The sequence below is a fragment of the Anolis carolinensis genome, chromosome 1 (assembly GCF_035594765.1).
Source record: "Anolis carolinensis isolate JA03-04 chromosome 1, rAnoCar3.1.pri, whole genome shotgun sequence".
Lineage (NCBI taxonomy): Eukaryota > Metazoa > Chordata > Lepidosauria > Squamata > Dactyloidae > Anolis > Anolis carolinensis.
In genome coordinates this window covers 305,858,508-305,884,026 of record NC_085841.1, presented here as the reverse complement: position 1 = coordinate 305,884,026, position 25,519 = coordinate 305,858,508, and the positions used below count along the sequence as shown (strand labels likewise).

The window sequence follows — 25,519 nt, the reverse complement described above, 5'->3', positions numbered from 1 at the left end:
TCCTGATGGGAAAACTGGACAGCAATTCCCCTAAGCCCTAGCCAGAACAGTCAATAGTGAATTATAGGAGTTGCACTCCGCTAAAATGTTGAGATCCCTTCCATATAACTATACCCATTTAAAAGGTACATGGGTTTATTCCTTCCCTTGGAGACTAATATACAGAAAAATATAGGGTGCAAAATGAAGTTCACAGGCAATACAGCACATGAGGATATATAATGCATATGGGCGCAGGTGTATGTCCTGCTTCAAATTTGCTAAAACAGTTAGGGATGGCCAAAGTGTGGCCTGTGATCCTGATTCAGCTCACAACACCAGAAATTATTTGCTGTTATAAAGGACCTAAAATGGCAAAATACCTCCCAGAAGGCTTTTGGGACATTTGGATATATATATTTAAAATAAAATTGTGGGGATATTTGGTGACAGGGTACAGCCTTCCAATGTCTCCGGAGGGGAGGGGAGTTTAGCCTCCTACAATTGCCCACCCTTGTTATGCATTATTTATTTGCTGCATTCATATCCTGCCCTTCTCACCCCAAAGGGGACTCAGAGCGGCCTTGCAAGAGGCAACAATTCAATGCCTTATCAAACAAACAAATAATAGAAATAACATATACATTAAAAGCATAAAATTTAAAAAGCAATATAAACATTAAAACCAATTATTAAAACCACACAATCTGAAATCATGGCCAATCTATGTCCTTATAAAGCAAGTGTCACCTTATTCAACAAATGTAGTAGTGCTTCTCGCATGCAGTCATGTCTCATATAGAAACTAATGATTGCCAGGTTGGTGCCATAATTATGTAAATAAAAAAGACACTCTTGATAGTAGGTGTTATGTTGAATTTTCCCTTCAGGTGTCATCTCCAGGGACAGGCTTCGTGTTCGTAGCACCGCTTCCAGTTCTCTCAAAGTAGCAAAGTAGTCGTCATCCTGCTATTAGGGCAGAAAATCAAGGGTTACAGGATTAGACTGGGACTTCCCACAAATGGAATTCTGCCAACCAAACACATCTATTGAAACTATGGGAAAGAGGCCGTTTTCACCAATTCTTCCTTTCTTCCCCCCTACAGCACCCTAAAAAGCTGGCCCAGAGGAATGGGTGGTCCTTCAGCTTCAAACAGTGTGGCTGCAGGGGGAAATAATTCCCCTTCACTCTTTCCTCCTGATGGATCTGCCTTTCTATGAAGAGCACTCTGAATTCAATCCTTAGTGCAGTTGTAAACATTATGCTGATAGCTTCAAGCCATGCAACAAACACTGCTGGACTCAGGGAAGCTTATATGATTTCAGATAGGTCTTAGAGTGGTTCCAAGACTTTGAATTATTGTATGTACTCATGCCTAAGTCTTCAAATTTGAGTTTAAAAATCAACCCCACAAATCTTTGACCTTGTTTAATGTAGTGTATATTTTCTTTTATTGTGTTGTTTAATGTGCTATGATTTGTTGTTCTATTATATTTTGTTATATTGTATTGTTCTGGGCATGGCCCCATGTAAGCCGCCCCAAGTCCCCATTGGGGAGATGGTGGTGGGGTATAAATAAAGTTTATTATTATTATTATTATTATTATTATTATTATTATTATTATTATTATTATTATTAGTCTTGGTAGAATTATCCACAGGCCAATGTAAGTACTGTACCTTAATACTTATCAAAAAAGGGAATCATCCCCTGAAAAAGAAGGCCTTGCCCATCCTAGGAGGTCCTAAAAGAAGCATTGACCTCTTTCTTTTCTCTCTGTTGCAGGACTGCCTCTGGCTTTTCTGAATGCCTGGGTGGGAAAATGGTGGCCAGGGATGACTGACCCCCTGAGGTGGCACTAGTGATTTCCCCTTTCTGTGGAAAAACCCTCAATGTATCTATAGGTTATATTAAAATCCAAATATTTTGGCCCCCAAACCTATCCTCGATATGAGATAAGGATCCATTCATTATATTTTAAAAATGAGAAACACAGTATTAGCATGATAAAAACATATGACTCTACACAAGCACATAAGAAAACGATTGTCCTTTGTGGGCCAGGATAGATGGAAGACGCCATCTTCTACAGCTAAGATAGAAAAACAGTGAGCTGCATGAGACACTCAGCCCTTCATCCATTCTCTCATAATCCTGGGAAGCTGGTAAATTTGTCTGCAGGTTGGTAACTTCTGTAGACTAATTTACAAGGCTAGAAAAGCATGGGGTACTATTTTACTTATCTTATCTCTCAATATTAAACTTGCTCCTGTGATATGTACAAATGTGCAAGTAACAAGAATGAAACTCTTATTTTTAAGCATCTTACTTTAAAAGTATGTATTCAGGCACTTAGTGTCTACTGCAAAATAAAAACCCAACTTCTGAATAAAACAATAAGGGGGCTTAATGAATGCACTGGGTGGAAATAATATTCTAAGGTCTTGTCTTTGTTTCACAAGGTCTAACTTGATTTATTTAACAGGGAAGAGAGGCAATTAGTTTGCTTAATTATAATGCTTCACATGCCGGATTCAAGTTCAGTTAGGTTTACATTTTCATAGATAAACCCAGAAATAACCTGCTACCATGTTAAATACTTAGATACAAACAATACCGTGCACTTTCTGTTGTTGTTTTTTGTAAAATGAATCCTGATGTGATCATGGTCCCCACTTGCTTGCACTTATGGCCAAGAGTGCATCAGTGATCTTGCCATCACATTTGAAATTCTTAAGGAGCCACATCGCACCATTAGCTGTACTCTGACCCCACAGAAACCATCTATCTGTTAAGCAAGAAGAAGACTAGGTTCTTACCACAGACAGAATGGGCTTTACTGTGGATTCTAGATACTGTACCACATCTTGGACCAGTCTTGAGCCCAGATTTAGTTGATTCAAGTCAAGCGGGGGTTTAAGGCATCGGCTGAATTTTTCCCTGGCAGCATTCAGGTTGCCAGCTTTAAGGCAAGCCATGCCCCAGGCATGCCATGCTCCAGCTGGATCCAAACCAGTCTTTGTTGAAACCTAGAGGTGAGGTCAATAGTCACAAAGATAAAGTCAGACAATCTTAATTGATCACCATTGTTCTCTGTGTAATTAGTGTGATAGTTCTTTGACAGTCTTCTGAAATGTACCAAATGATTATACATTATACTACAAAATGGGAGAAAGTAAAAGTCAAAAAGCAAGCAGGAGATTCACATTTAACGGCAAGATTAGATGGACCAATGTTTTGATCTGATATAGTGTCAGCTTCTATGTCTTAATATTCCTAATAAAGCTCAATCAGATTATGCTAAGTGTGTCATGGTGGTTCATTTCACCGGTTAACCTACTCCAACCTGTTTCCTCAGAGGTTATTTCCAGACAGACAAAATACTAATGTTTTAAAGTGCCTATAGGTCAAATTCACAGCTACATCTTCCCTATTGCATTACCTCCACTGCTAGTTGATAGTATTCAGCTTCCAAAAGTTGATTCCTTAACCTTGTAACTGCTGCAGGCTGCAGGATCTGATCCAAAGATGGTACACGGCGATATGCAGCAGCTACTAATATATTCAACACATCCACTTTGCTGATGTAACTGTTGGAAGTGGGAAAACACAAGTTAGATGTGTCTTGGATTTACAGATAAAAAGTTTAACACAGTCCATATGTAAGAATAGAGGACCCTTGGTATCTGCTGAGATCTGGTTCCAGGATCCCCCATGGACAATAACATTTGTGGAAGCTTAGGGGATGCAGCCAGTGGTGTCCCTTACATAAAATGGCAAGATCAAGGTTTGTTTTTTGGATTTTGGGGTGTATGTGTGTGATATTTTCAAGCCACCCTTAAATATTATATAGTGATGTAACTAATGGTGTCCCTTATATAAAATGGCAAAATCAAGGTTTGCTTTTTTGGATTTTTGGGTGTATGTGTGTAATATTTTCAAGCCACCCTTATATATTTAAAAGGATGTTGTAAAGAAGATGGATCAGATTTGTTTTCTTCTGCCCTGGAGACTAGGATTCAGAACAATGGGTACAAATTACAGGAAAGGAGATTTCATCTGAACATTAGGAAGAACTTCCTGTGCATAAGAGCTGTTCAGTGCTGGAACTTTCTGCCTTGGAGTGTATTGCAGACACCTTCTTTGAAAGCTTTTAAACAGAGGCTGGATGGCCATTTTTGGGGGTGCTCTGATTGTGCTTTTCCTGCATGGCAAGGGGGGGGGGGGGTGGACTGGATAGTCCTGGATGCAGCTGCCCATGTAGATGGGCCCTAAGTCTGTTTTAATTTCTTTTAAGACTTTTCATAATTTCCTCCTATTCTTTGAAGACTACTGTTCTTTGTAACTCTCAGCTATTTAATCCTCCTTTTTCAACTTTAAAATAGAAAATAGTAGTTAATTCATTTTCTTCTTCTGCAGCCATAGTCAGTCAAGTTTTATCACAATTCACTATAAAATCCAGAACATGACTCAAAACACCTTGTTTTGCCTTCATTGTGTCCAATTATCACAAGATCATCTGCATAAACAGTCTGCATAAGCCATAATACACAAATCAAGGCCACTTCCATGCAAACCTCTAACATGTTGAGATTGTGTACAGTTGTGGCACAAAAAAGAAATGAGATGGATCTCAGTTGCAAAAGAAATGCACTATTCTGAAAGGACTGGACATGGCATAGCCACCCACCATGGCACATCTTATGCAGTTATTAACAATACACAAATGAACAGGATCAGTATGGATGTTGTATATCACAAGTTTTCCTAACCTGGAGCCCTTCAAATGCACTTGGCAACTAACTGATCCCAATATTCCCTAGACCCCATGGCTGATGGCATCTTCTGGAAGATACCAGGCTGGGGAAGGCTGAGGGAAAGACATCACAGGGGAGACGACTGTCAATGTACCTGTCACAAAGAGCTAAATCCTGGCTCCTACCAGCTTTTACAAACATCATTTTGGCACTAAAAAGCAGCTGTTTCATGACATCAGTGAGAAGACCAGCATCCACTTCAGGGTTTGTCAGGCCTCGGGACAGTTTGCAGCAGTGCTCTATCAATTTGTGGCCACAGACTATGCTGTCTGAGTGCAGATTGAAGATGGCAATACATAAGGATGCACTGGGAGCCTAGAAAAGGAAGGAGGTAAAACAAAGGCAAATATGATAATGATTCCACTGAAACAGCCAACCTAAGTCAAGAAAAGAAGCACAAGACAATCACAGAACAATATTCTTTCCTAAAATAAACAAAAGAGGCAGGACTGAAAACTTTCTCACTTCACTCATGCACAGACATTGAGTGACCGTTAACAGCTTTACATGCCATCTGATCAGACTATGATGAAAAGACATGCAAAGACAGATATCATTCTGTGTGGTAAAGAGGGAGTACCACTAAATCCAATGGCTCCCAGTTAAAGAACATCACAAGGACCTCTTCACAGTCCTCTCCTCCTGGTATTTCCTTTCATAAGATCTTCTATTTTTCCCTTCTACCCCATATCCTCACTCCTCCTTCTGCTTCTCTTACAGTGCCATAAAGTAGTGGGAATGTACAAAATATTAATAACATGAACTTACTTGCTCATAATAAAACTCGCCACACACAATTTCATTCTCTTCATCCCTCAATGAGAGAAGCCACTCAAGTTCTGCCATCCTTGGTATTTGGACCACTCCATAGAAATCTGAGCATTCATTATCAGAGGCTGCTGCTGTTGTAGACAGGCAATCTAAGTTATGAAAAATTCACAACAAGAAGCCACATTTCAAAAATTACTCTAGGATAAAAGGACCAAGAAATCAATAAATACTTGTTGGTCTTTTGAGATATTTTTTCTATGCTGCTCACAAACACATAAAAAGAATTAGAAATTTGGGAGCTCAGCCCTATTACATGCCAACAAAACAAGGTTCTCCTCACCTTCCTCTTGATCTGGAGCCTCCTCTTTTGAACTGTAAGAAAAGAAAAGAATGCTTTATACTCATTCTAAACTGCTGAAGTTCATTTATAATCATTTGCTACTGCAAGCATTTTCATATTTGTAAATAAAAGCCAGCAACTATTCTTAGCTGCAAATACTGGCATATAGAATACAATACTCCCCTCACTGACTCCACAACTTAAGCTAGAATTCTAAATGAAAAATCAGTAGCAAAGCATTAAGAACTTGCTTGCGGACAGGCTAGTAAAATCCATTGACTCATACTATTGCCCAGTTTATACTGACTTTATATCTACGGTCACTGCACAAAGACAGCTGTAATCCTTTTTTGCTCAGTTCTAGAAGCTCCTCTATGCAGTTCTCTCTCTCTCTCTCTCTCTCTCTCTCTCTCTCTCTCTCTCTCTCTCTCTCTCACACACACACACACACACACACACACACACACACCTTCCTGCCTATTGAAAAAATCTTTGAAAGTTCTTCTTATCACTTTAGTCATTGGTCAAGAAGAGATCCCTTTCACAGGTGGTATCTAGGCTTTGCAGCCTTCTTCCAGAAAAGGCACATCTTGCCCAATTATCAATGGCCTTTTTTTTTAAAAAAAATTACTTTTTACAAAGTGCTTCAGACTAGATGTGGCTTTAGCCATTCATGTTGGGGCAGATAAACACTTCCATGTCAGTGGTGCAGTGAATCCACTTCAAATTTCATATCAGACTTTAAAGGAAGCTATCCAAGATGCCAAAACTATTTTGGAAATACATTTCTAGACACTGGCTATCCCCTTTAAGGTCTAGAATAGAACACAGAAGAGAGTCTCAGTGCCCCTGATGCTACTGCAGTGTGATATCAGTTTAACTGCAAGGGGTCAATGCTATGGAAGCCTGGGATTTGTAGTTTGGTGTGGTACCATCATACTTTGGCAAAAAAGCTAAAACCCTTGAAAAACTACAACTCATTGCATAACAATGAGTCTTGGCAGTTAAAGTGATATCAAACTGCATTAATTCTACTGATTAGAAACTGAGTTCTCAAAGGATCGACTAAGTGAAAACAACATTATTTTAATTGAGGCTGTTCATATAATGTTTCCAAGGGCACCACTCCAGATACATTAAAAAAAAAAACCAGGGAGACTATCTACACACATTTTGTTATCATCGGGCAAGAGGGCTGGACATTCCTTGTTGCCGTAAGCATAGCACTGGTCACACACACGAGCTGGATTTTCTCTGCAAGTTTCCACCACCATTTTGTGGGTAGAACAGGAACTACACACCAGCCTCCCGCAACGTCTGCAGTGATGCCGTCTATTGAACTGAAAGACAGAGGAGAAAGTAGTAACCAACAGTAAACAATAGTAAACAATATTTCGGTACAGTAATTGCCATTTAGACAATTCAAGAAACTTCAATTGTGCATTTTTTTGTTCAAAGACATGACTGACAAAAGTTATCCATGAGCCACTGAACAAATATTTATTCAAGAGCCTGTCATATCCCAGATGCTGTTCCTGTTTCCTCTTACCATAGAAAAACGTTCAGTTCGGCAAACCATGCATGTGTCTTCAGTCTCATCTGGAATCCACTGCTGTTTTGGAGGGGGCTTATCGGGTGGCACAAACTCCTGAGGGGAGACAGTCTGCTGATGGTTTCTTTCTCCTGGGCTGGAAGACTGGTTTGTATCTTAATAATAAAAAAATGGAAAGACAAAGATAATGGAGGATGGAATTATTGCTAACTCATTAGAAAACATTAGATTTATGTTTTCCAAATCACAGACAGTATTCAGTATGGCCATCTACAATACTCTGTTCCCAAATGTCAGGGCTTTTAACATCCACTATGGGATCTTAGTGGGAGAGACTGCAAAGCACAAACCCACTCTATGCTTTTCTGTCCAATTAAGTGGATTAACCAATACTAAGTGGTTCTTTCGTGTAACGGCGCTCCATGAAGTCATGCTGTCCACACAATCTTGGAGGTGTCTAAGGACAACACCGGCTCTTTGGCTTAGAAATGGATATGCACACCATATCCCAGAGTCGGACACGACTTAATGTCAGAGGAAAACATTTACCTTTATCTTAGTTCTTCTGCGTATCCCAGGAATTTGGGGGGAGTGGGAATAACAAGTGTTCTTAGCATAACTAAAACATACTAACTAAAGTAGCATATAGGTTAAACATTTTCAATTTGGTGTGATTATCTACGATATTTTCCAATTCGGTGTGATAAATAATAATAATAAATATTTTACCAATTGTTATGTTAGCTATATTATATTTTGTTTTTAAAATTTGATGTCTTGAGTGCTGTTTATCATAAAGGAAGGAAGAACTATAAAGCAAGGCCTGAATTCTATCAGTAGACAGACACAACTAAAGCAGATCTATTTAATCAATTGTTGAATGTTAAGTTACTTATAATCCAATTGATTGAAAAGGTCCAGTTTATTTGAAACTAGAATAGGAGTCAGATCTGTATGAAAACTTGAATAGCATCCAATACCAGGAGAAAAGCACCACAGTTAACAAGTAAGCACAGAGAGAAGAGTACTCAAGCAATAAATCTAATACAATCATATTAGTAAAGCAATTTGGATATGTAATCATTGATCAGCTGACCTTTCAAATTTGTATCACCCTTGGCAACAGAAGCTCCCAATCACATTCTTTGTACACTCACTTTGTAGTAAGCAAAATACAAAAATGCATTGTTTTCACCATTGCAGAGAGAGTTAACATAAAGTAGAAGTATAAAGCCTGGACATTCTAACTGGACATAAGACCTTTTTTCTCTCACCAGGAAAACTAGCTGGAAATTGATCTGTTGATTCTGATTTGGACAAAGTATCAGACTCCGATCCTCGGTACAGACTCTCTGGAATCTGAATCATAGAATCTAAAATAGGGAAAAGGGGCAGTTAAGGTATTGGTTACCTATTTTTTCTGACACAGATGAAAATTATTGCAATGCAAACAACTCTAACTTTTGTACAGCTTTGCCCATAAGGAGTTTATTAACTTGCCAGCATGCACACCAAGATTAAGTTTCACACTTTGCATCCAAGTAGTATAGTAAGACTGGTACTTAAAATTTTAAGTATGCTTAGCCTTTAACACTGCTTTTCCTATATTTTTAACTGTGTTCTCCCTTTTTTTAAATATACAGAAGATAGATTTACAAAATTAAGCTAATCAATCAAAATTAAAATCAATCAAAATTAAGCTTTTTGGTTTATTGTATCTTTACTTTTGAATGCAGGTACTTTTGCTATTAACGAAAACAGGAGAATTTAACAATATTATTAACACTACTTGGTGAGAATGAAAATAAGAGAAGCACTTCTAAGTCAAGTCATGAGATGCCACCCAGGTTCTTGTGGTTTGTGGTGAGGAAATTATAACTTGGAGCTCCATTACACCCCACTTCTTTTCTGCAAGTTTCAACCTCCCCACTTAAAAAAGAAAAACCCAGAAAATTACACAAAATTCTACCAATTGCCCTCTGCATTAAACGAAATCAATCCCCCAAATATTACAGTATCAGAAACTGGCCAAAAATCTGAAAGTGCATTGAAGGTAGATTTCCAGCCACTTAAATTACAGTGAAGAAGGGCAGCCATAGGTAATATAGTGGCAAAAACTAGCTCCACACCTATTGCAGCTGCCCAACCTGTAACATATAAGCATGTGTAAGTAGAAGCACACGTCTACATTCCCAATCTCGCCTCTATTCTGAGAATCTGTGCCATTTGGCTAAAAAGCACACAAAACACCTTTGTTGCCTGGAGACTCCCAAAATGCAGTCACCTGATCTCTTCTCTTTTAATGAGAAAGGAAAATCAAGGGCTTTCCCAGCATATTTGGAGAGCAAAGCATCAATATCTTCAATGGTGAAACCAATCTCTTGCCCCACCAAGAGCTGGTGCAGGGTCTGTACAGCCACAGCTGCCCAATCCACTTTCATGTTCATCAAGAGCTGTTCCAGCATGAGCAGCGGCTTGCAGGACAGGTGGGAGTAGCTACCTCGGTAAGGCTCAGGAAGAGTTAGTAATACCTTGAAAATGGAAAAGCAAGTACATTTTTAGAAATTAAGTGTTATTATCTGAAACAAAAAAGATCTTAAAATGCCATAGCTGAGTACCAGGACCGGCCCGAGGAAATTCAAAGGGGTACGCAAATATTTTTTGCGCCCCCTCCCCTGCGCTGCAGGAGGCGGGGCCAGGACTGGCCCCACCTCCCGCGCCCTACCCCCGCCTCCCGCGCGGGCGGCGTGGGAGGCGGGGCCAGGGTGCGCGGCGTGGGAGGCGGGGCCAGACGTTGCCCCGCCTCCCGTGGGGCGTGTCCTGGCGCAGCCAAGCTGCGGCAGGAGTTCTTCCAGGCCGCAGCCTGAAAGGACTTCCGTTGCAGCGGGCGCGCGCCGTGGGAGGCGTGGCCGGTCCCACCTCCCACGGGGTGCGCCCTGGCCTGGCTGCGCCATGGCGTGCCCCACGGGAGGCGGGGCCAGACCTGGCCACGCCTCCGCATCACATGGCCCCGCCTCCGCCAGGTGTGGCCCCGCCTCCCAGGGGCTCAATAGCGCCCCTGGGAAGGTGGCGCCCAACACGGGGGCGTGGCCAGCGTGCCGTGTTGGGCCGGGCCTGCTGAGTACAATAGTCTTGTAACACAATCTTCAGAACTGAATAGCTTCTGCTTACCTTTGACCCCATATAAAGGGCCTGAATTTCATTATGGCGCATAACTGTTAAGTGCTTGTAGAAGTATGTTGTGAGATAATCTGCAAGGAAATGAGAAGCTGCCAAGCTGGGATGTTTGTCAAGACACTGTTCACTTATGACAAGTTGAATGTCTGGATCCTCTATCCTTTGCAAGAGCTACAAATAAAGTAAACACACATATACTTTATTCAACTGTAGCTAAACATTTTTGTTGTCTGGATCCACTTCTTCCACTACACACACTCGGTGAAAAGTCTCATTGTCTGTGAGACTGAGAATTTATTTCACCTCTACGACCAAAAGTGAGGACTTTCATTTATCCCACTGCTGCCAACATCACTTGTGGGGACCTTCCAGTTGTCCTGGTGGTTCCTTTCTTCCTATCAGCATGCACCATTAAGTGTAAGGGGTTTTACTTAAGTTATCTTCCATCTTAAAATGATTTTGGAGACAGAAAGCATCAAAAATACAAAACAGTTACCTGCAAAGCCTTTTCCATGTCTCCCATCTCTAACAAGTGAAGGAGATGCTCTTGGTGAAGGCTGATCAAATTGTCCCGTGGAACAGGATATAAGCCACCCCATTCTTCACATAATTCATAATCCTAGGGCAGAGACAATAACCTTTCCTATTATTGTCACTCAAAATACTATAACTTGGAAAAAGTTAAAAGAAAGAAACATTACACAAGATTGACCCATTTATCCAGAGGACGAAAATATTTCTACTGGACACAGAATGAACCCAAAGGGACACAATTTGTTTCTCATTCAAGAAAATATATGGACAAGAATTGCAAGCTCTTCAGAAGCAGCTGTTAACCCATTGTGGAGAAAGATGGGGTGGAGCCTCAAAAGTATTCTATTAAGTTTTGTACTTGAATAGTAAACGCTGAAAAAGTAAAATAGTGATTCAAAAGCTCATGTCCTACCTTTGCCTCTAGAATCATTGCTATAATAGTTTGGGGATCATCCGTACAGGTTTTTTTCAGGTCCTGCCAGTCTTGCCACATTGTGACATCTTGCAGACTTAGAATCTGATTAAATAAAAGCAAATGCAGATGAATAATTACTTACATATTTCTGTTTCTTTGTTTAAAGGAGCAAGGAGAACAACTGAACTGACCATTTGAGGAATTTATTTTGAATTGTAAGTGAGCAGCTCCTAATAGAGCAATAAAAGTTGTGTTTTTTTATGTACCCTTATCAATGTACAATATCATTTTAGAACACAAGGAAAAGAGAGTAGTTCCCACTTAAATAAGAATGGACACATTAACTATGTCTGTCAAAGAGAAGTTAAGAATGTACACACAATGTTTGCAAAAGAGGGGAAAGAGAAAAGAATATAAGACATAACTCTAGTGTAACTGTCCCCACAGGCATGTCATGTCTCCTCTCAACTTTGCATTTACTTGTCAACCATAAACTTATTATCAGCTAAGGGTTATGTAAATAGGCTTCTAAAGAATGCCCTTATAGCCCCAAACAGTCTTGGATGGTATACACTTTCAACCAGTTGTATAGAAGAATAGGAGTTGAGATTGCTATCATCACATTGGCAGTGGGGGTGGGAATGTGTCCTGCTAATGCTTTTGAACCTCTCAGAGACATTCAATACCATCAACCACAATATCCTCCTGGAGCACCTGAAGGGTTTAAAGAATCAGAGGCATTGTGCTTCAGTGGTTTCTGCGTACCTCTCAGGTAAGTTCCTGATAGTGATGCTTGGGGACAGCAGCTCCTCAAAAAAGGAGCTGCCATGTGGCATACTTTAAGGTGCTATTCTTCTTCCAAAAACAACAATACTGAGTAGAAACAATATACAGTTATAGCTAGAGATGTACAATCCAGATCCTTTTAAGCTTCTAAAGCAAATTATTCTGAACATGCTTATACAGTAGTTCTGATCACAATGGAATGTACTTCTAGGTAATTATTTTCCCCTACCTATTCTATCAAAGGCTTCAAACTGCTAAATCTATAAAGTGTAGAAACATGATCAACTCCGTTTTTGCCACAACTGTTTCCACTGTCATTTTACAAATGGAGCCAAAAGTACAAGATCAGGACATTTCAGTAATTCTCAAAACCAAAGCAGTACTGAGCCATAGAGAGTATCATTTCCACATTCAGCAATATCTTGCAGCTATTAGCCATGGTCCTTAATTAAACGGACTGTCTACCTTTTGATAAACCTGAAGCTCTCTTGTTTTGCTTCGTAGATCAGATCTCAGTTCTTCAGACACCTCAGGGTCACAGGAGCAATAGGCTAAGATCTCCAGACAAGCCTCCAGTGGCCACTGATCCAAAAAGCGAAGGGCTAACCTGCTCCTCAGCATGGCATCTCTAATTGGGAACAGATATTTCCAACTTTCCTTACCTAAAAAAATGAAACACAACCCACAGATGATGCAGAAGAACATGGCAACCACACTACAGGCAGTCGCCAAGTTACGAACAAGATGGGTTCTGTAGGTTTATTCTTAAGTCGAATTTGTTTGTAACTCGGAATAGGTCCATGTTTAAGTGTAACTTCAGACATATATAAGCTTTGGATAGCACCCCTGCAGTGTTTGTTGCTGTCTGTGCCCCTGTCCCTGTGATAATTGGAGTTTAAAAAAATTGGCTTGTTGTAGAAACAAGGATTGGTGATAAAGCTTCAGTTGAGGCACCTTTTTCCTATGATAAATCTTTTCAGGACTACATCTTCCTTCCTGGGGGTAGATTTCTCTCACTTCCTGTTGTCTCACCCCTGTTCTTAACTATGGGTTGTTTGTAAGTCAAATATTTGTAACTTGGGTACTGCCTGTATTAAGAATTCAGAAGACTGCTTTTGGGCCAGGATCAAATTTAGGCCACCCTCCAAGGTATCACCTATAAATAAAAACTATTTTCTGTTTACCTTCAGCAGCGGCACAACTCAGGACAGCATCCCGCACAGAGATTAGCTCTTCCATATCCTGACTGTAGAGATCCAAGACCTTCAGGGCTCTGGGCCAATCCCCTGCTGTGAGCGCTTCCTCAAAGGTCTCCATCAGGGCCTCAATGGCCACATCAGAGTGCAATCCCAGGAAAAGCAACGATATACAAGACTTGCCACAAAGCCCGCTAGCCAAGCTGTTCCCCTCATCTTGAGAGGCCTGCAGGGGTTCATACATAGTAAGCAAAAAGGCCTCCAGAAGTGGGAACTCTTTTAATAGGGCTTCACATTCCTTGGTAATCTGATCAACAGACAGCGGAACTTCCCGCTTGCCTCGAAACTCCATCCATGACAAGCTCTGTTTGGAAACTCGCTGGACCTTTGATACACTCAAGCAAGCCATGACAGCAGTTAGTTTTGACTGAGACTTCAGGAAATTGAGGGTAGAAGCTGTGAGCATGTGCTGGTTCTGTTCACTCAGAGCGGAAGGGGGATGAGTGTCAGGATCCTCAGGGTCCATGGCTGGATGATGGACTGGTATCTCAACATCAGGGAGACAATGATACGCATGCAAATGTGCTAGACTGCTAATATTGGTCACAAGGGACGTAGTCTGGCTGCTTTGCCAAGTGCTACAGAGAGGCAGTGACTTACAGCAACAGTTAATGATCACTTGCTGCACATTTAAGTTCAGTTCTTCATTGGCCAGCAGCAAAGACAATCTACAGGATTAAAAAGTAAAACAGGTCATAAATCAGGCCTCATATGAGCGTTTCTCATTTATGGCAGATAATCCATGTTTTCCAACTGAATCAACAAGATAGACAAGAAATTCTAGGCTCTGTGATGAGCACATTTGTTTGTTGGGTTTGCTGAATGTGAATATCACATTCAAACTTTATATTTTCAGATATACCATCAAATGTCTTATAAATAGTGAGTGAATAAGCCCTGTTATATTAAATAGCCAATTATTTTATATGACGGTTGTCAATCCATTCTTACATATTACACTGTTAGAGGACAAGCAGAAGCATAACAGTTGTAAAAGGCAAAAGATGTATACAATCTGAAGAGAAACCAGAGTATAAAATAGAATTAATACACTTGAATTTATGTAAAAATTATAAATGCATCTCCATAACTGATCAAGCAAATAAAACTTTAGAATAATGGAAGACTCCATAATTTTATTTGCTGAATAAGTAACTTAGCTCTAGTGTTAACCATATATAAAAATACGTATTTCCAAGATCAGTCTGGGCATTTCCTGTAATTATCCATTCACTCTTCCAATCTAAAATAGCTGATTTGCATATAATTTAGTTTGTATTGCAATGCTAGCATCCGTAAAAGATTGTAGTCATAAAATCCAGATTCCCAGCACATGCAGGAAGATGTACAAGATGTTTTATTGCTTGAGATTTCATTAAAAATCATGTTCTAACATTTGATTGCCAGATGAAAACTCCATTCTTCAATATAAGAGAAAACTGAGCTAAACTACACCATCGTATTTGTATGTTGCTGCTTCAGAAAATACTGTACTAGTCGTGGGAATTATTTCTTAAGAAGCACTTTATGTACAATTTGAAACAGAATGAAATGAAATATCATGCTTCCAAGTGCCATATTCCAAGTACTGCTTTGTGTCCAAGATGGAAGAAAAGTGGAGCATTATATTGATACTGAATGAATAAATAAATAATCAACTGGTACTGCATTCATGTCCGAAAGTGACTCACCTGTCAGGAGCAACCTGCTTTTCAAACAAAAGCTGCGAAAGCAAATGAGAAGGGCTCTGTTGTAGTAATATAAAAGGGTTTCCCACTTGCACTTCTACAGATTGATCTGGAACAAAAGATATCGGTGGGAAATCATTTCTCGTATGCCTTGAAAGACATCTTCTAAATCTCATGCTGTGCAGTAAGACTGTTACCTTGCTGTGAACTCCTTTAAGAAGTCATTTTTACTGCAGATTACAACTTCATTTGCTATATTTTAGTGAAACATTGTTGCAAACAACTAATTAATCTGATATAGTGATGGGAAAGGTTATCCACAAATGTACATGAAATACTAGTTTTCTTATTATCAATTTTGTTTTGTTTCCTTCATTATAAAGCAGGCATGAGCAAACTAAGGCCCGGGGGCCGTATGCGGCCCCCTGGGCGCTTACCTCAGGCCCTCCTCATTTTCCCTGTCCTCTTGGCATAAGAACATGGCAGCCTGCCCCACCCTTATGCCAAGAGGATGGCTCGAGGAAGGCATGCAGCAGCTGAGAGCCCACTGGAGTACTCTCAGCCACTGTCTGCTTCACCCTCCTCCTGGCATAATGCCAAGAGGACAACCTGAGGATCGAGGGAGGAGGATCGAGGGAGGAGGATCAGGGGAGGAGGATCAAGGTAGTTGTCATGTGTCCCCCCTTCCTCCCGCCTCTCGGCATAAGGAGAGCAGCCCTGTCCTCATGTTGGGAGGACAACCTGAAGATGAGCCGGGCCCTGCTCTGCCCACTCCTGGCCCTGACCCTCCAGGGCCCTCCCCCTCCTGGGCCTGCTCCACCCAGTGTGTGCTTGGCCATCCTCCCTACTGGCCCGGCCCTTCTGGCCGGACACGCAATGCGGCCCCAAAGCAAAAACATTTTCTCATGCCTGCTATAAAGACTGTTGGCTACTGAGTTAAAACCTGGATCATTATTTTTTCTAGTAATGTACAATCACTCACCTAGTTCTGGATTGAGGCTTCGGAGGACAATAGTAGCCAGCTTATTCATATAATGAAAAAACTTTTGCACATAGATATTCTGCAGATGACTGTCTTGTGTATGACCTTCTTGCATAGTCTGAGAATATTGGTCTAGAGTTCTTAGCAAAAGTTTGATCTGATTGCAAACTGGATGTGCCTCTATTTCTGCATGTTTCAAAGAAGCCTGTTCCATCAAAGAGGCAAGGAGGTTCCCTTTGGAATCTATTATGATAAATATAATATGGATTAGATATAAAATGCTTTATCATCTCATTTTCAATCACAAAATATATCCTTCCCTTCAAATAGGCAAGACTAATATGTAGGAAAACAGAAAAAAAGGGTTCAAACCACTTTCAGCAATGGGAGAAATTTCAAAGAATTTATACCCACAAGCATGTAGTGCATATAGCAATCTGTTTATCAATTAGTTTGCACTAATATGATTGGAACTCTGTAAACAACAACCCTGCATGTTGAATTCAACAATTTAAATTGTATTAAAAAGGAGCAATTTGTTTAACAAGGAAATGCAAACATTTGAAATCTGCATCTGGACTTCAAATCAAATTAGCTCAAGAACAAGAGATTACAAAAAACAACCGCTAAAAACTGTAGCAGAGTGGGTTTCCCTGTTATAAAGTCAACATACATTGGTAAAAAGCACTCCAAACAGTGTACAAAGAAGTTTTTCATTGTTAAATATATATTTATATCAAATACGAAATGATGAAATCATTTTCTTTGAAATATCCCTTATAAATTAGCTAATATTGGAGGAATTTCTTTAAAAATTGGAGAGAAAGATAACTTTTTTATACCCTGTTTCCCCTAAAATAAGACATCCCCAGAAAATAAGACCTAGTAGAGGTTTTGCTGAATTGCTACATATAAGGCCTCCCCTGAAAGTAAGACCTAGCAAAGGTTTTGTTTGGAAGCATGCCCACCAAACAGAACACCAGAGCATACAGGATCGGTAAATGTACGTACCATAGAGTGTTGTACATGGAAATATTGGTAGTAACAAGAAATTCTTGATAGTATTCACAGTTTGTCTGGTTATGCTGGTTTGTGATGACAATTACTGTACAGTATATAATAAATGTTCATTTTTTTTGTTCAACAATAAATGTGAATTTTTCTTCATGGAAAAATAAGACATCCCCTGAAAATAAGACCTAGTGCATCTTTGGGAGCAAAAATTAATATAAGACACTGTCTTATTTTCGGAGAAACACGGTAATTGTGCAATGAGAAATTTCTAAGTTAAAAAATATGGTGCAGCCAAGGGAAAAAAATGACTCCTTAAAACACATGCACACATACCTGAAGAATCTTCTACATGTGCCAATTTTTGCAGTATTTGGTCAAAGTGCTGTGACACAACAATATGATTAGTAATACAATTCTCAGTCAGGAACGGATAACAAGACAGGAGCAGGTCCACAATGCTGCAGTGGAAGTGACTACTTATTTTCTCATCTGATATTTCTGTTGGAAAACAAAATGAAAAATCAATTGATAACAAAGCTCGGTTTCATTTTAAATATTAAATAGGTATGTAGAAGCACATGCAGAGGTATTTTCCATATTAAATACAGAGGATTGAATTGAGTGAATGTATTCTATGTCAGTTGCCTTGCAGGAAATAAGAACACAGCTCCCTCTTTATTTGCACTGTTTACTTATCAGCTCCTGATCCCCTCCAATTTGAATCCCCTCTTGTTTCTAACGGCTGCTTTAACACATCTATATATTTCTATATGAAACACAAGCTCCCTATACACGATCATCTCAGAGTTTTTCCTGTTAGAGCTATACCAAATGGGCAGGCATCAGTGACTGCTGGGTCAACATGCTCACAGTCGGAAGTCTATTTGGTTCACACCTCACAATGTTTGGCAATCAAGCTTCAATGGAGACATCTTTTCCCCATGATAACTCTTCCAGGACTGAATTTCCCTTCCGAGGGGTCAGTTTCCTCTCACTTCCTGTTGTCTTACCCCCATTTGTAACTAGGAGTTGTATGCATTTGAGGGACTGCCTGTACACATATTTATTTATTTATTATTTATTTAGACTATTTATTTTAATTTAATTTTATCTTCATTTCTATCCCGCTCTTCTCACCCCGTAGGGGACTCAGAGTGGCATGCAATATACATTTAGGCAAAAATTCAATGCCTCATTATACAAAGAAAATAAAAAAAAACATAAAATAATAGAAACAATAAACATATAAACACAATTTAAAACCATTGATATATTAAAACTTAAAACAGCATCTAGATACACCCTACTAGCCCCCCTCCCTCTCCCTCTCCCTCCTTCTCATTCTGAAGGGGACTCGGGACTGATCACAGAACACATATATGTCTATTATAACAATGATAAGACAGACAACAGATAGAGGTATATATAGGCTTTCCCATCTTTTGGCATCTCTGGAGGCTGTGCTCGGTTCCTGCCACCAGGGGATGCTGTTGCTCCATCTCCCTGAAGAAGAGCTTTCTTTGTTCATAAACTTCCTCTTTTTCTGATTGAAACTCTGAGCCTAAATACCTCCCCACCTTAATGCGGTTCCTATTTGTCTACTCACATTTGTTTTCAAACTGCTAGGTAGGCAGAACCTGGGCTAAAGGTCAGGAGCTCACCCTGACCCGGGCTTCAAACTCTCAACCTTCCGGTTGGAAAGATTTATTGCAGCTTAGTGATTAACTTTCTGTGCTAAAGTGCTTCAGTAAAACTGTAGTGTCCAATGTAATATTAAAATATCCACCTTTGGTTTTGGTTCAATTTCTCTATTTAAATAAATGCATATCTTAACAGGCCAAGGTGGTATTGCTGCATATGCATGTATTTTGACTAAGTTTCTGTGGGATCGCCACTTGTGTGTATGTGTGAAAAATACCTGGTCAATCACAATTCATAGTTGGGTAATTAGAACAATCAAGGATAACAAGCTTGAACCACTCCCTGAATGGGGTATAACTTGGGGAATGTTTGTAATGCTGTTTGGGATTTACTGAATCACTTGCTTCAGAACTTACTTGGAGTAAGTTCCTGGCTGAGAGCCTACTATGCTTGTCTCCATGCACCATTGAAGAAGAAATCTCCAAAGATGCATGAATTTAATGCAAAGAACTTTATGTGAGCTTGTTGCTCCAGATGGACTGAGTTATTTTGAAGCTGGAGGTTTTGTGTTTTTGAAGCTGCTTGTTTAATTTTCTCCTTGACTCTGCTACTTAAGAATAAAGTTTGATTTTTCTCATTTTCTTGGCTTGTATTTGCTCGTTGTGGATGCACAAAAGGGCTGGATAAGTCTGGACAGGACTGCACGCAGTTTGTTTTTTCACAAACCCGTAACAGGTGGTACTGGCTAGTAATAATCATAATGCAAGAACACAGTCATAAAGAAGGATAATAAGGAATACTCATAGACACTCCTTAAAATATCCTCAACAATATTGAAGACCAGTACTAGCAATAGCAGATTTACAAACAATGACTCCAGCCATTGAATACAATCACTTAAAGAAAACCAGCTACTGAAAAGAAAAGCAAGAACACAAGGTCAAAGGATGAAAGCATTTCTAAAAAGAAAAGTCAGCACCATTGCTTGAAAGACCAATAAAGAGATTGTATTTATCTTCCTCCGAAGAGAGTTCCATGAGCGAATATTCCGACAATGGAAACAGCCCTTTTGGGTGCCAATGAAACTGGTATAAATGAACTAATGATAAGAAGTAACCTAGTTACCTGATTTAGGTTGTCCTTGTGTAGTATTGATAATTTTACTAATTTCTTGAAGAACTGCTGGGAAGCCCCTCATCCCATCAGAGCAATTTAGAACAGAATCATGTTTTCGGCCTATTATTGGATGAAAAGACAAAGTGAAGATTTAAAAATGGGAGGAAACATACTGACACAGTTATATGCAAAATCTATAACTGCCATGATTTTAAAAAATACTTTCAGCGGCACACATTTTTCAAAAAGCCAGTGTAACTGACGATAAGAGGACACTTACCCTTAACATCGAGGCTGTTGTGCAACCGTCTCTCTGCAGGTTCTAAGAGATATTTGCAGGTTTTCCACAAGTGGCACTGAGTAGAAGCTAAATCGAATATGGCCATTGCAGAGGGGCAGAGGCCTTCCAGGACATTACACAGTGGGTCACTCTGCTCCAGTTGGAGGCTGCTGGCCCAGAAGTCCTCTTGTAACACAGGGACTGGGCTGTCAGAAGGGGCAAGCAGCTTATCAGTAACGTCCGAAATGGAGTAAAACACCATACCTTGGGAAAATGAGACATAAAACTTGTATGAAGGATCTGAGCCAAAATATAATAATAATAATAATAATAATAATAATAATAATAATAATAATAATAATAATTAATTATACGCCCCTCTTTTCAGCTCAAGGCAGGGCACAACATAATTAAACACACATATTAAAGCATAGTTAAAATGCAACTATAAAAGCATATAGTAAAACATACACATATTAAAATACCTGAGACAAAAGTTAAAACACAATAAACATAGAATGTGATGTAAATGTATGAATGAATGAAACAAAATTTTATTTATAGCCCACCCTATATTTCCAAAGGGAGAGATAGGGCAGACTATAAATAAAGTTTTGTTTCATTCATTCAGGGCGGTTTACAATAAAATAAACAATGGCAAATGTTCAGTGCTGACAGCAGTATATAAACAAATCAAAACAACTCAGTTATAAAACAACTTAAATAAACAATACATAGCACAATCTACATAATTATAAACGTATTAAATCTTTAAAATCTTGTTAAAAGTCTCTAAGTGTAATGTAAATGTAATGTAAAACACAGTTTTGATTATTCCAATCCTGAAGACATCCTTAGGCTTAATTTTCATTTTGTCAAATAATTGATAGTAAGTCTGCACAATATGTGCCTCATCAATGTCATGGGTTGTGGTATGCCAGGTATTTGCAAACCATGGAAATGAATGTTTCTTGAGCCTATATTCTATGCTGGTTCCTTCCTATTCACTTTGTGGGATACATCAAAATATGCTTCACTGAATATTGAAATATAATTAGCTTTTAAGTCACCATCACACATACATCATATATATAGTTACAACTGTTTTTATGGTGGCATTTTAACTATGTTTTAATATGTAAAAAAATCTAAAATTTAAAATCCATGTTCAGGTTTTTTTACCTGCTGCTGCTGCATTCCCAATGGCCTGCAGTGTTGAGCGGCCACCGCCAGACTGTTTGAGATTTCCCGATCCCTCTGAGGACTGATGTTCAATCTTATGTTCTACGTTTGCCAACTCCCTGATTACTTCTTGGTAGCGTTCAAAAAAACTTAGCTCTCCATAGGAAGCAGAATTTTCCAGCCCAAACATAATAGCCACCTGTCATTGTGGAATTGAGAAGCGTCGTAAGTTTATTAGGTAAGAAATATTTTCCCAGTGTGTTTATACGTTCTGTTAACATAGAAGCATTATGAATTTACTTCTATTGGAAAGCTTTTGGGGATAAATCCCATAGAGCAGAGCTTTCCAAACATTTAATGTTGTTGACACACCTTTTAGACATGCATCATTTCGAGACACAGTAATTCGGCCTTACTAGCAAATCAGAGATTAAACCAACCCCTTATAAGGGATACAGGCACACAGATAAATTTTAATAATGCAATATATGGGGAAACAACATAGCTAATGAAAACATTTCATTTATAATTTTAAAAAAAAACTTCACATAGACTCAGCAGTTTCTCATTACATTCACATGAGACACCTACACACTTCAGATGACACACTAATGTACCGAGACACACACTTTGGAAATGTCTGCCATACAGACATGTTTCCAAAAGGTTGGTTCCAAGGAAGTTCAATGAACCAGAGGATATTGTTTCTCCTAGGTTCACCCACCCTACTGTGATTACCTTAAATTGTGGATGCGCTATGTAAACATTTCTGAATTCAATGAAAAATATTATTTATTAACATGAACTACTGAACACAACTTTAATAAATTAATTCTGTATTAGCTTGGGATTATGCCTTGGGCCAGTGGTACAAAATATCATCAATGCCTTAGACTCCATTTTGGTCTTTAAGATGCAGATCAAGCCCTCAATTTCATACATACCCTATTTTAGTTCACCCATCAATAGTGGGAAGGGATAACAAGAAAAGGCCAAATAGAAACCAAGATATTGCTTTCACAGAATCAACCATTCCCACTGATGTATATGCACCACAAGCACTGAGTAGCTAGGATCCATGGAGAATTAATTTACGTAATTTCCTGAATACATGTGCATGGAAGCAGGGTAACTTCCAAGAATCATAGAATCATAGAGTTGGAAGAGACCTCGTGGGCCATCCAGTCCAACCCCCCCTATCAAGAAGCAGGAAAATTGCATTCAAAGCACCCCCAACAGATGCCCATCCAACCTCTGCTTAAAAGCCTCCAAAGGATTCTCCATCACACTCTGGGGCAGAGAGTTCCACTGCTAAACAGCTCTCACAGTGAGGAAGTTCTTCCTAATGTTCAGGTGAAATCTCCTTTCTTGTAGTTTAAAGCCATTGTTCCGTATCCTAGTCTCCAGGGCAGCAGAAAACAAGCTTGCTTCCTAAGACTTCCTCTCACATAATTTATACATGTCATCATGTCTCCTTTCAATCTTCTCTTCTGCAGGCTAAACATGCCCAGCTCTTTAAGCCGCTCCTCATAGGGCTTGTTCTCCAGATCCTTGATCATTTTAGTCGCCCTCCTCTGGACAAATTCCAGTTTATCTTGTCAACATCTCCCTTCAATTGCGGTGCCCAGAATTGGACACAGTATTCCAGGTGTGGCCTGACCAAGGCAGAATAGAGGGGTAGCAAGATTTCCCTGGATCTAGACACTATACTATTTATGCAGGCCAAAATCCCACTGGCTTTTTTTGTTGCTGCCCCATCACACTGTTGGCTCATGTTCATAAAACCTGTCCATTACTATAAAGTCTTGCAGTGGCTATGCAGTTACCTGATGGGCTTCTACATAATTTCCTCTTAAGATACAGGCAACAAGAAGAGATTCTGGTGGAGAAAGCATCATTGGGATGAGGGACTTCTGCTGAGGTTTTATCCTATATTCGGCATCACTCCAGTCAGAAAGTGTACTAGCACTTTCTTCTGAAAAAAACAAAAAGGAAAGAAGATTGAACAACCATCAGGATCAATACTAATCTCCTGATGAGGGGCATACTATTTATAGCAAAGTAGTTCCTGCCAAATCATGCCATTTATTAGCAAGCTGAATGACGTACAGAAAGTTCTGTTAAAGTTTTAAATGTGTTTGCTGTGCTTCAGTATTGTTTCTTTCAGGGTGCTTGATGATTAATAAAGATATTAATAACCAAGTTTTAAGCCATATGATTAAAACATTTCTTAAAATGATTAAAAATAATAAAAACTTACAGTGGCAAAATGAAAGTTTTTTAAAAATAAGCTATTTAAACACCCATAATACACAAGTGTAGGCGCAAGATGGGTCTTCTTGTTGGGCTGAACACAAAAGCAGAAAAGGGTTCATGCTGAGAAAGATGCTCTATACCTGATGCACTGGTGATACTTAATTCACTGCTTGTGCTTTCTGGCATTGGGCTTGAAGCCTCCACCTTGCACTCTAAAGTGGGGAAAAAGAAACACACACTTGGTGAAAAACCCTTCAGTCACTTATAGCCATCAATACCTTTTCATCCTATATTTCATGGGAACAACAGGGAGGTTTATATAATGGGGTGAGTTCACATTAAATGACATTTTTCAATATTTCTGAAAATGTCTACTCAAGGCATTCTCAAACAAAATATTCTGAAGGAACAGTTTAACTGCCAACCCAATGAAGAATTTTTTACTTGAGACTTATTTCTTCCTCGGGGTAAAATAGCCTTTTAGTACTGTGATCCTAAAAGATACTAATTTATTGTTGCAGTTTTGTTGGTAAATGAAAAACAGCACACAGACATGTTTCATCTTAATCAATACAGAGCAGTGTATAATCGAGCCATAGGGAGAGGTGGGTAATAAATAACATTTATTGGAAGCTGGAAGAAAAAAATTGGATAGAATGGAAAGAAGCCTCGTGTAATGGGGGGAAAGGATTAAGTAGTCAACAGGGAAGGGGGTTGGGAGTGGGGAGGGAGAAGGGAATGAAAAAGTGAAAAAGTATGGTAACTATGATTATGTATATACAAATAATAAAGAATTTTTTTTAAATATTATTATCATCATAACCATCACCATGTAATTTTGTATGAACATCTTGTCACATGTTTATTGCTGTTCCTCATCATTCTAGATGGGACAAGAAATCACACCATGGCTGAAATCCAATTCTAGTACCTCCTAGAAGAGATTCACCAATCAGCAATTTATTCTACGGGTCTATTTTATTTGGACCTGGAAACTGGATTTAGGACTATCTTTTAGGATCACAGTACTAAAAGGCAACTTTATCCCCAGGAAGAAATAAGTCTCAAGTCTAAAATGAGTACTGAATGTTGAACACCTGGCATCTTTATCAATGGTAATTAAAAATCCTTGGTGAAAGGAGCCAATTAGTGATCGAGATGGATCACAGCCTCACTTTTTGTCACAATGTCTTCCAGCTATGAAATTCTGAAAAAAGCACCACATAACCCAGTGGCAGAACTGGGGTCATAAGTAGTTTCACTAAGATGGGGGAAGGGTTTTGCTGTAACAATGTTTGTTTATTTTAAAAATTCTGATTTATCCAATGTGTGGCTTGCAAGCCTATTAATGAAAGTACAGATGTACATAACACATATCTGTTTTAAAAATACACCTGAAGATACTTTAATCAACAGGGAAATTGTGTAAAAACTAAGGACATTAGTAAAAGCAGATATCAAAATAACACAGACATTTCCATGTGTAGAGATGAAGATCCTTGCAACCCACATTGGATGGGAAGAGAATGCTGGTGAGAGATTGAGGAATGACAAAACTGAAAGATTTCCACACATTCAGATTTCCCCATTACCTGATTTGTCTCTCTGAGATCGAGTGTGCTTTTTCAATGCAAGTTGTCTTGTTATATTGCGGTGTGTTCTGATGGAAGCATGCTGACTGCCTAGAAGAGCAAGATTACTTTATGTACCTATAATCATTTTCCTTTCAAT

General features: G+C 39.2%; 1 protein-coding gene across 3 annotated transcripts in view; it reads right to left on the bottom strand.

The window, feature by feature from the left end:
* zfyve26 (zinc finger FYVE-type containing 26) overlaps nucleotides 1-25,519 on the bottom strand; it is a 59,480-nt gene that overhangs the window by 10,759 nt on the left and 23,202 nt on the right. For 2 of the 3 annotated variants that reach the window (XM_008116973.3, XM_062968037.1), the window contains exons 12-35: nucleotides 25,381-25,470; nucleotides 23,929-24,000; nucleotides 23,359-23,507; nucleotides 21,533-21,731; nucleotides 20,351-20,614; nucleotides 20,080-20,190; nucleotides 17,647-17,811; nucleotides 16,300-16,542; nucleotides 15,321-15,426; nucleotides 13,558-14,297; nucleotides 12,839-13,035; nucleotides 11,585-11,689; nucleotides 11,135-11,257; nucleotides 10,633-10,809; nucleotides 9,746-9,992; nucleotides 8,736-8,834; nucleotides 7,459-7,616; nucleotides 7,080-7,249; nucleotides 5,910-5,941; nucleotides 5,567-5,718; nucleotides 4,893-5,113; nucleotides 3,424-3,571; nucleotides 2,801-3,010; nucleotides 730-948 (exon numbers count right to left, since the gene is read on the bottom strand). In XM_008116973.3, the coding sequence (XP_008115180.1) occupies nucleotides 730-948; nucleotides 2,801-3,010; nucleotides 3,424-3,571; nucleotides 4,893-5,113; nucleotides 5,567-5,718; nucleotides 5,910-5,941; nucleotides 7,080-7,249; nucleotides 7,459-7,616; nucleotides 8,736-8,834; nucleotides 9,746-9,992; nucleotides 10,633-10,809; nucleotides 11,135-11,257; nucleotides 11,585-11,689; nucleotides 12,839-13,035; nucleotides 13,558-14,297; nucleotides 15,321-15,426; nucleotides 16,300-16,542; nucleotides 17,647-17,811; nucleotides 20,080-20,190; nucleotides 20,351-20,614; nucleotides 21,533-21,731; nucleotides 23,359-23,507; nucleotides 23,929-24,000; nucleotides 25,381-25,470 (4,397 nt within the window). The remainder of the gene's footprint in view (nucleotides 1-729; nucleotides 949-2,800; nucleotides 3,011-3,423; nucleotides 3,572-4,892; nucleotides 5,114-5,566; nucleotides 5,719-5,909; nucleotides 5,942-7,079; nucleotides 7,250-7,458; nucleotides 7,617-8,735; nucleotides 8,835-9,745; nucleotides 9,993-10,632; nucleotides 10,810-11,134; nucleotides 11,258-11,584; nucleotides 11,690-12,838; nucleotides 13,036-13,557; nucleotides 14,298-15,320; nucleotides 15,427-16,299; nucleotides 16,543-17,646; nucleotides 17,812-20,079; nucleotides 20,191-20,350; nucleotides 20,615-21,532; nucleotides 21,732-23,358; nucleotides 23,508-23,928; nucleotides 24,001-25,380; nucleotides 25,471-25,519) is intronic. The other variant, XM_062968038.1, reaches the window with a different exon arrangement.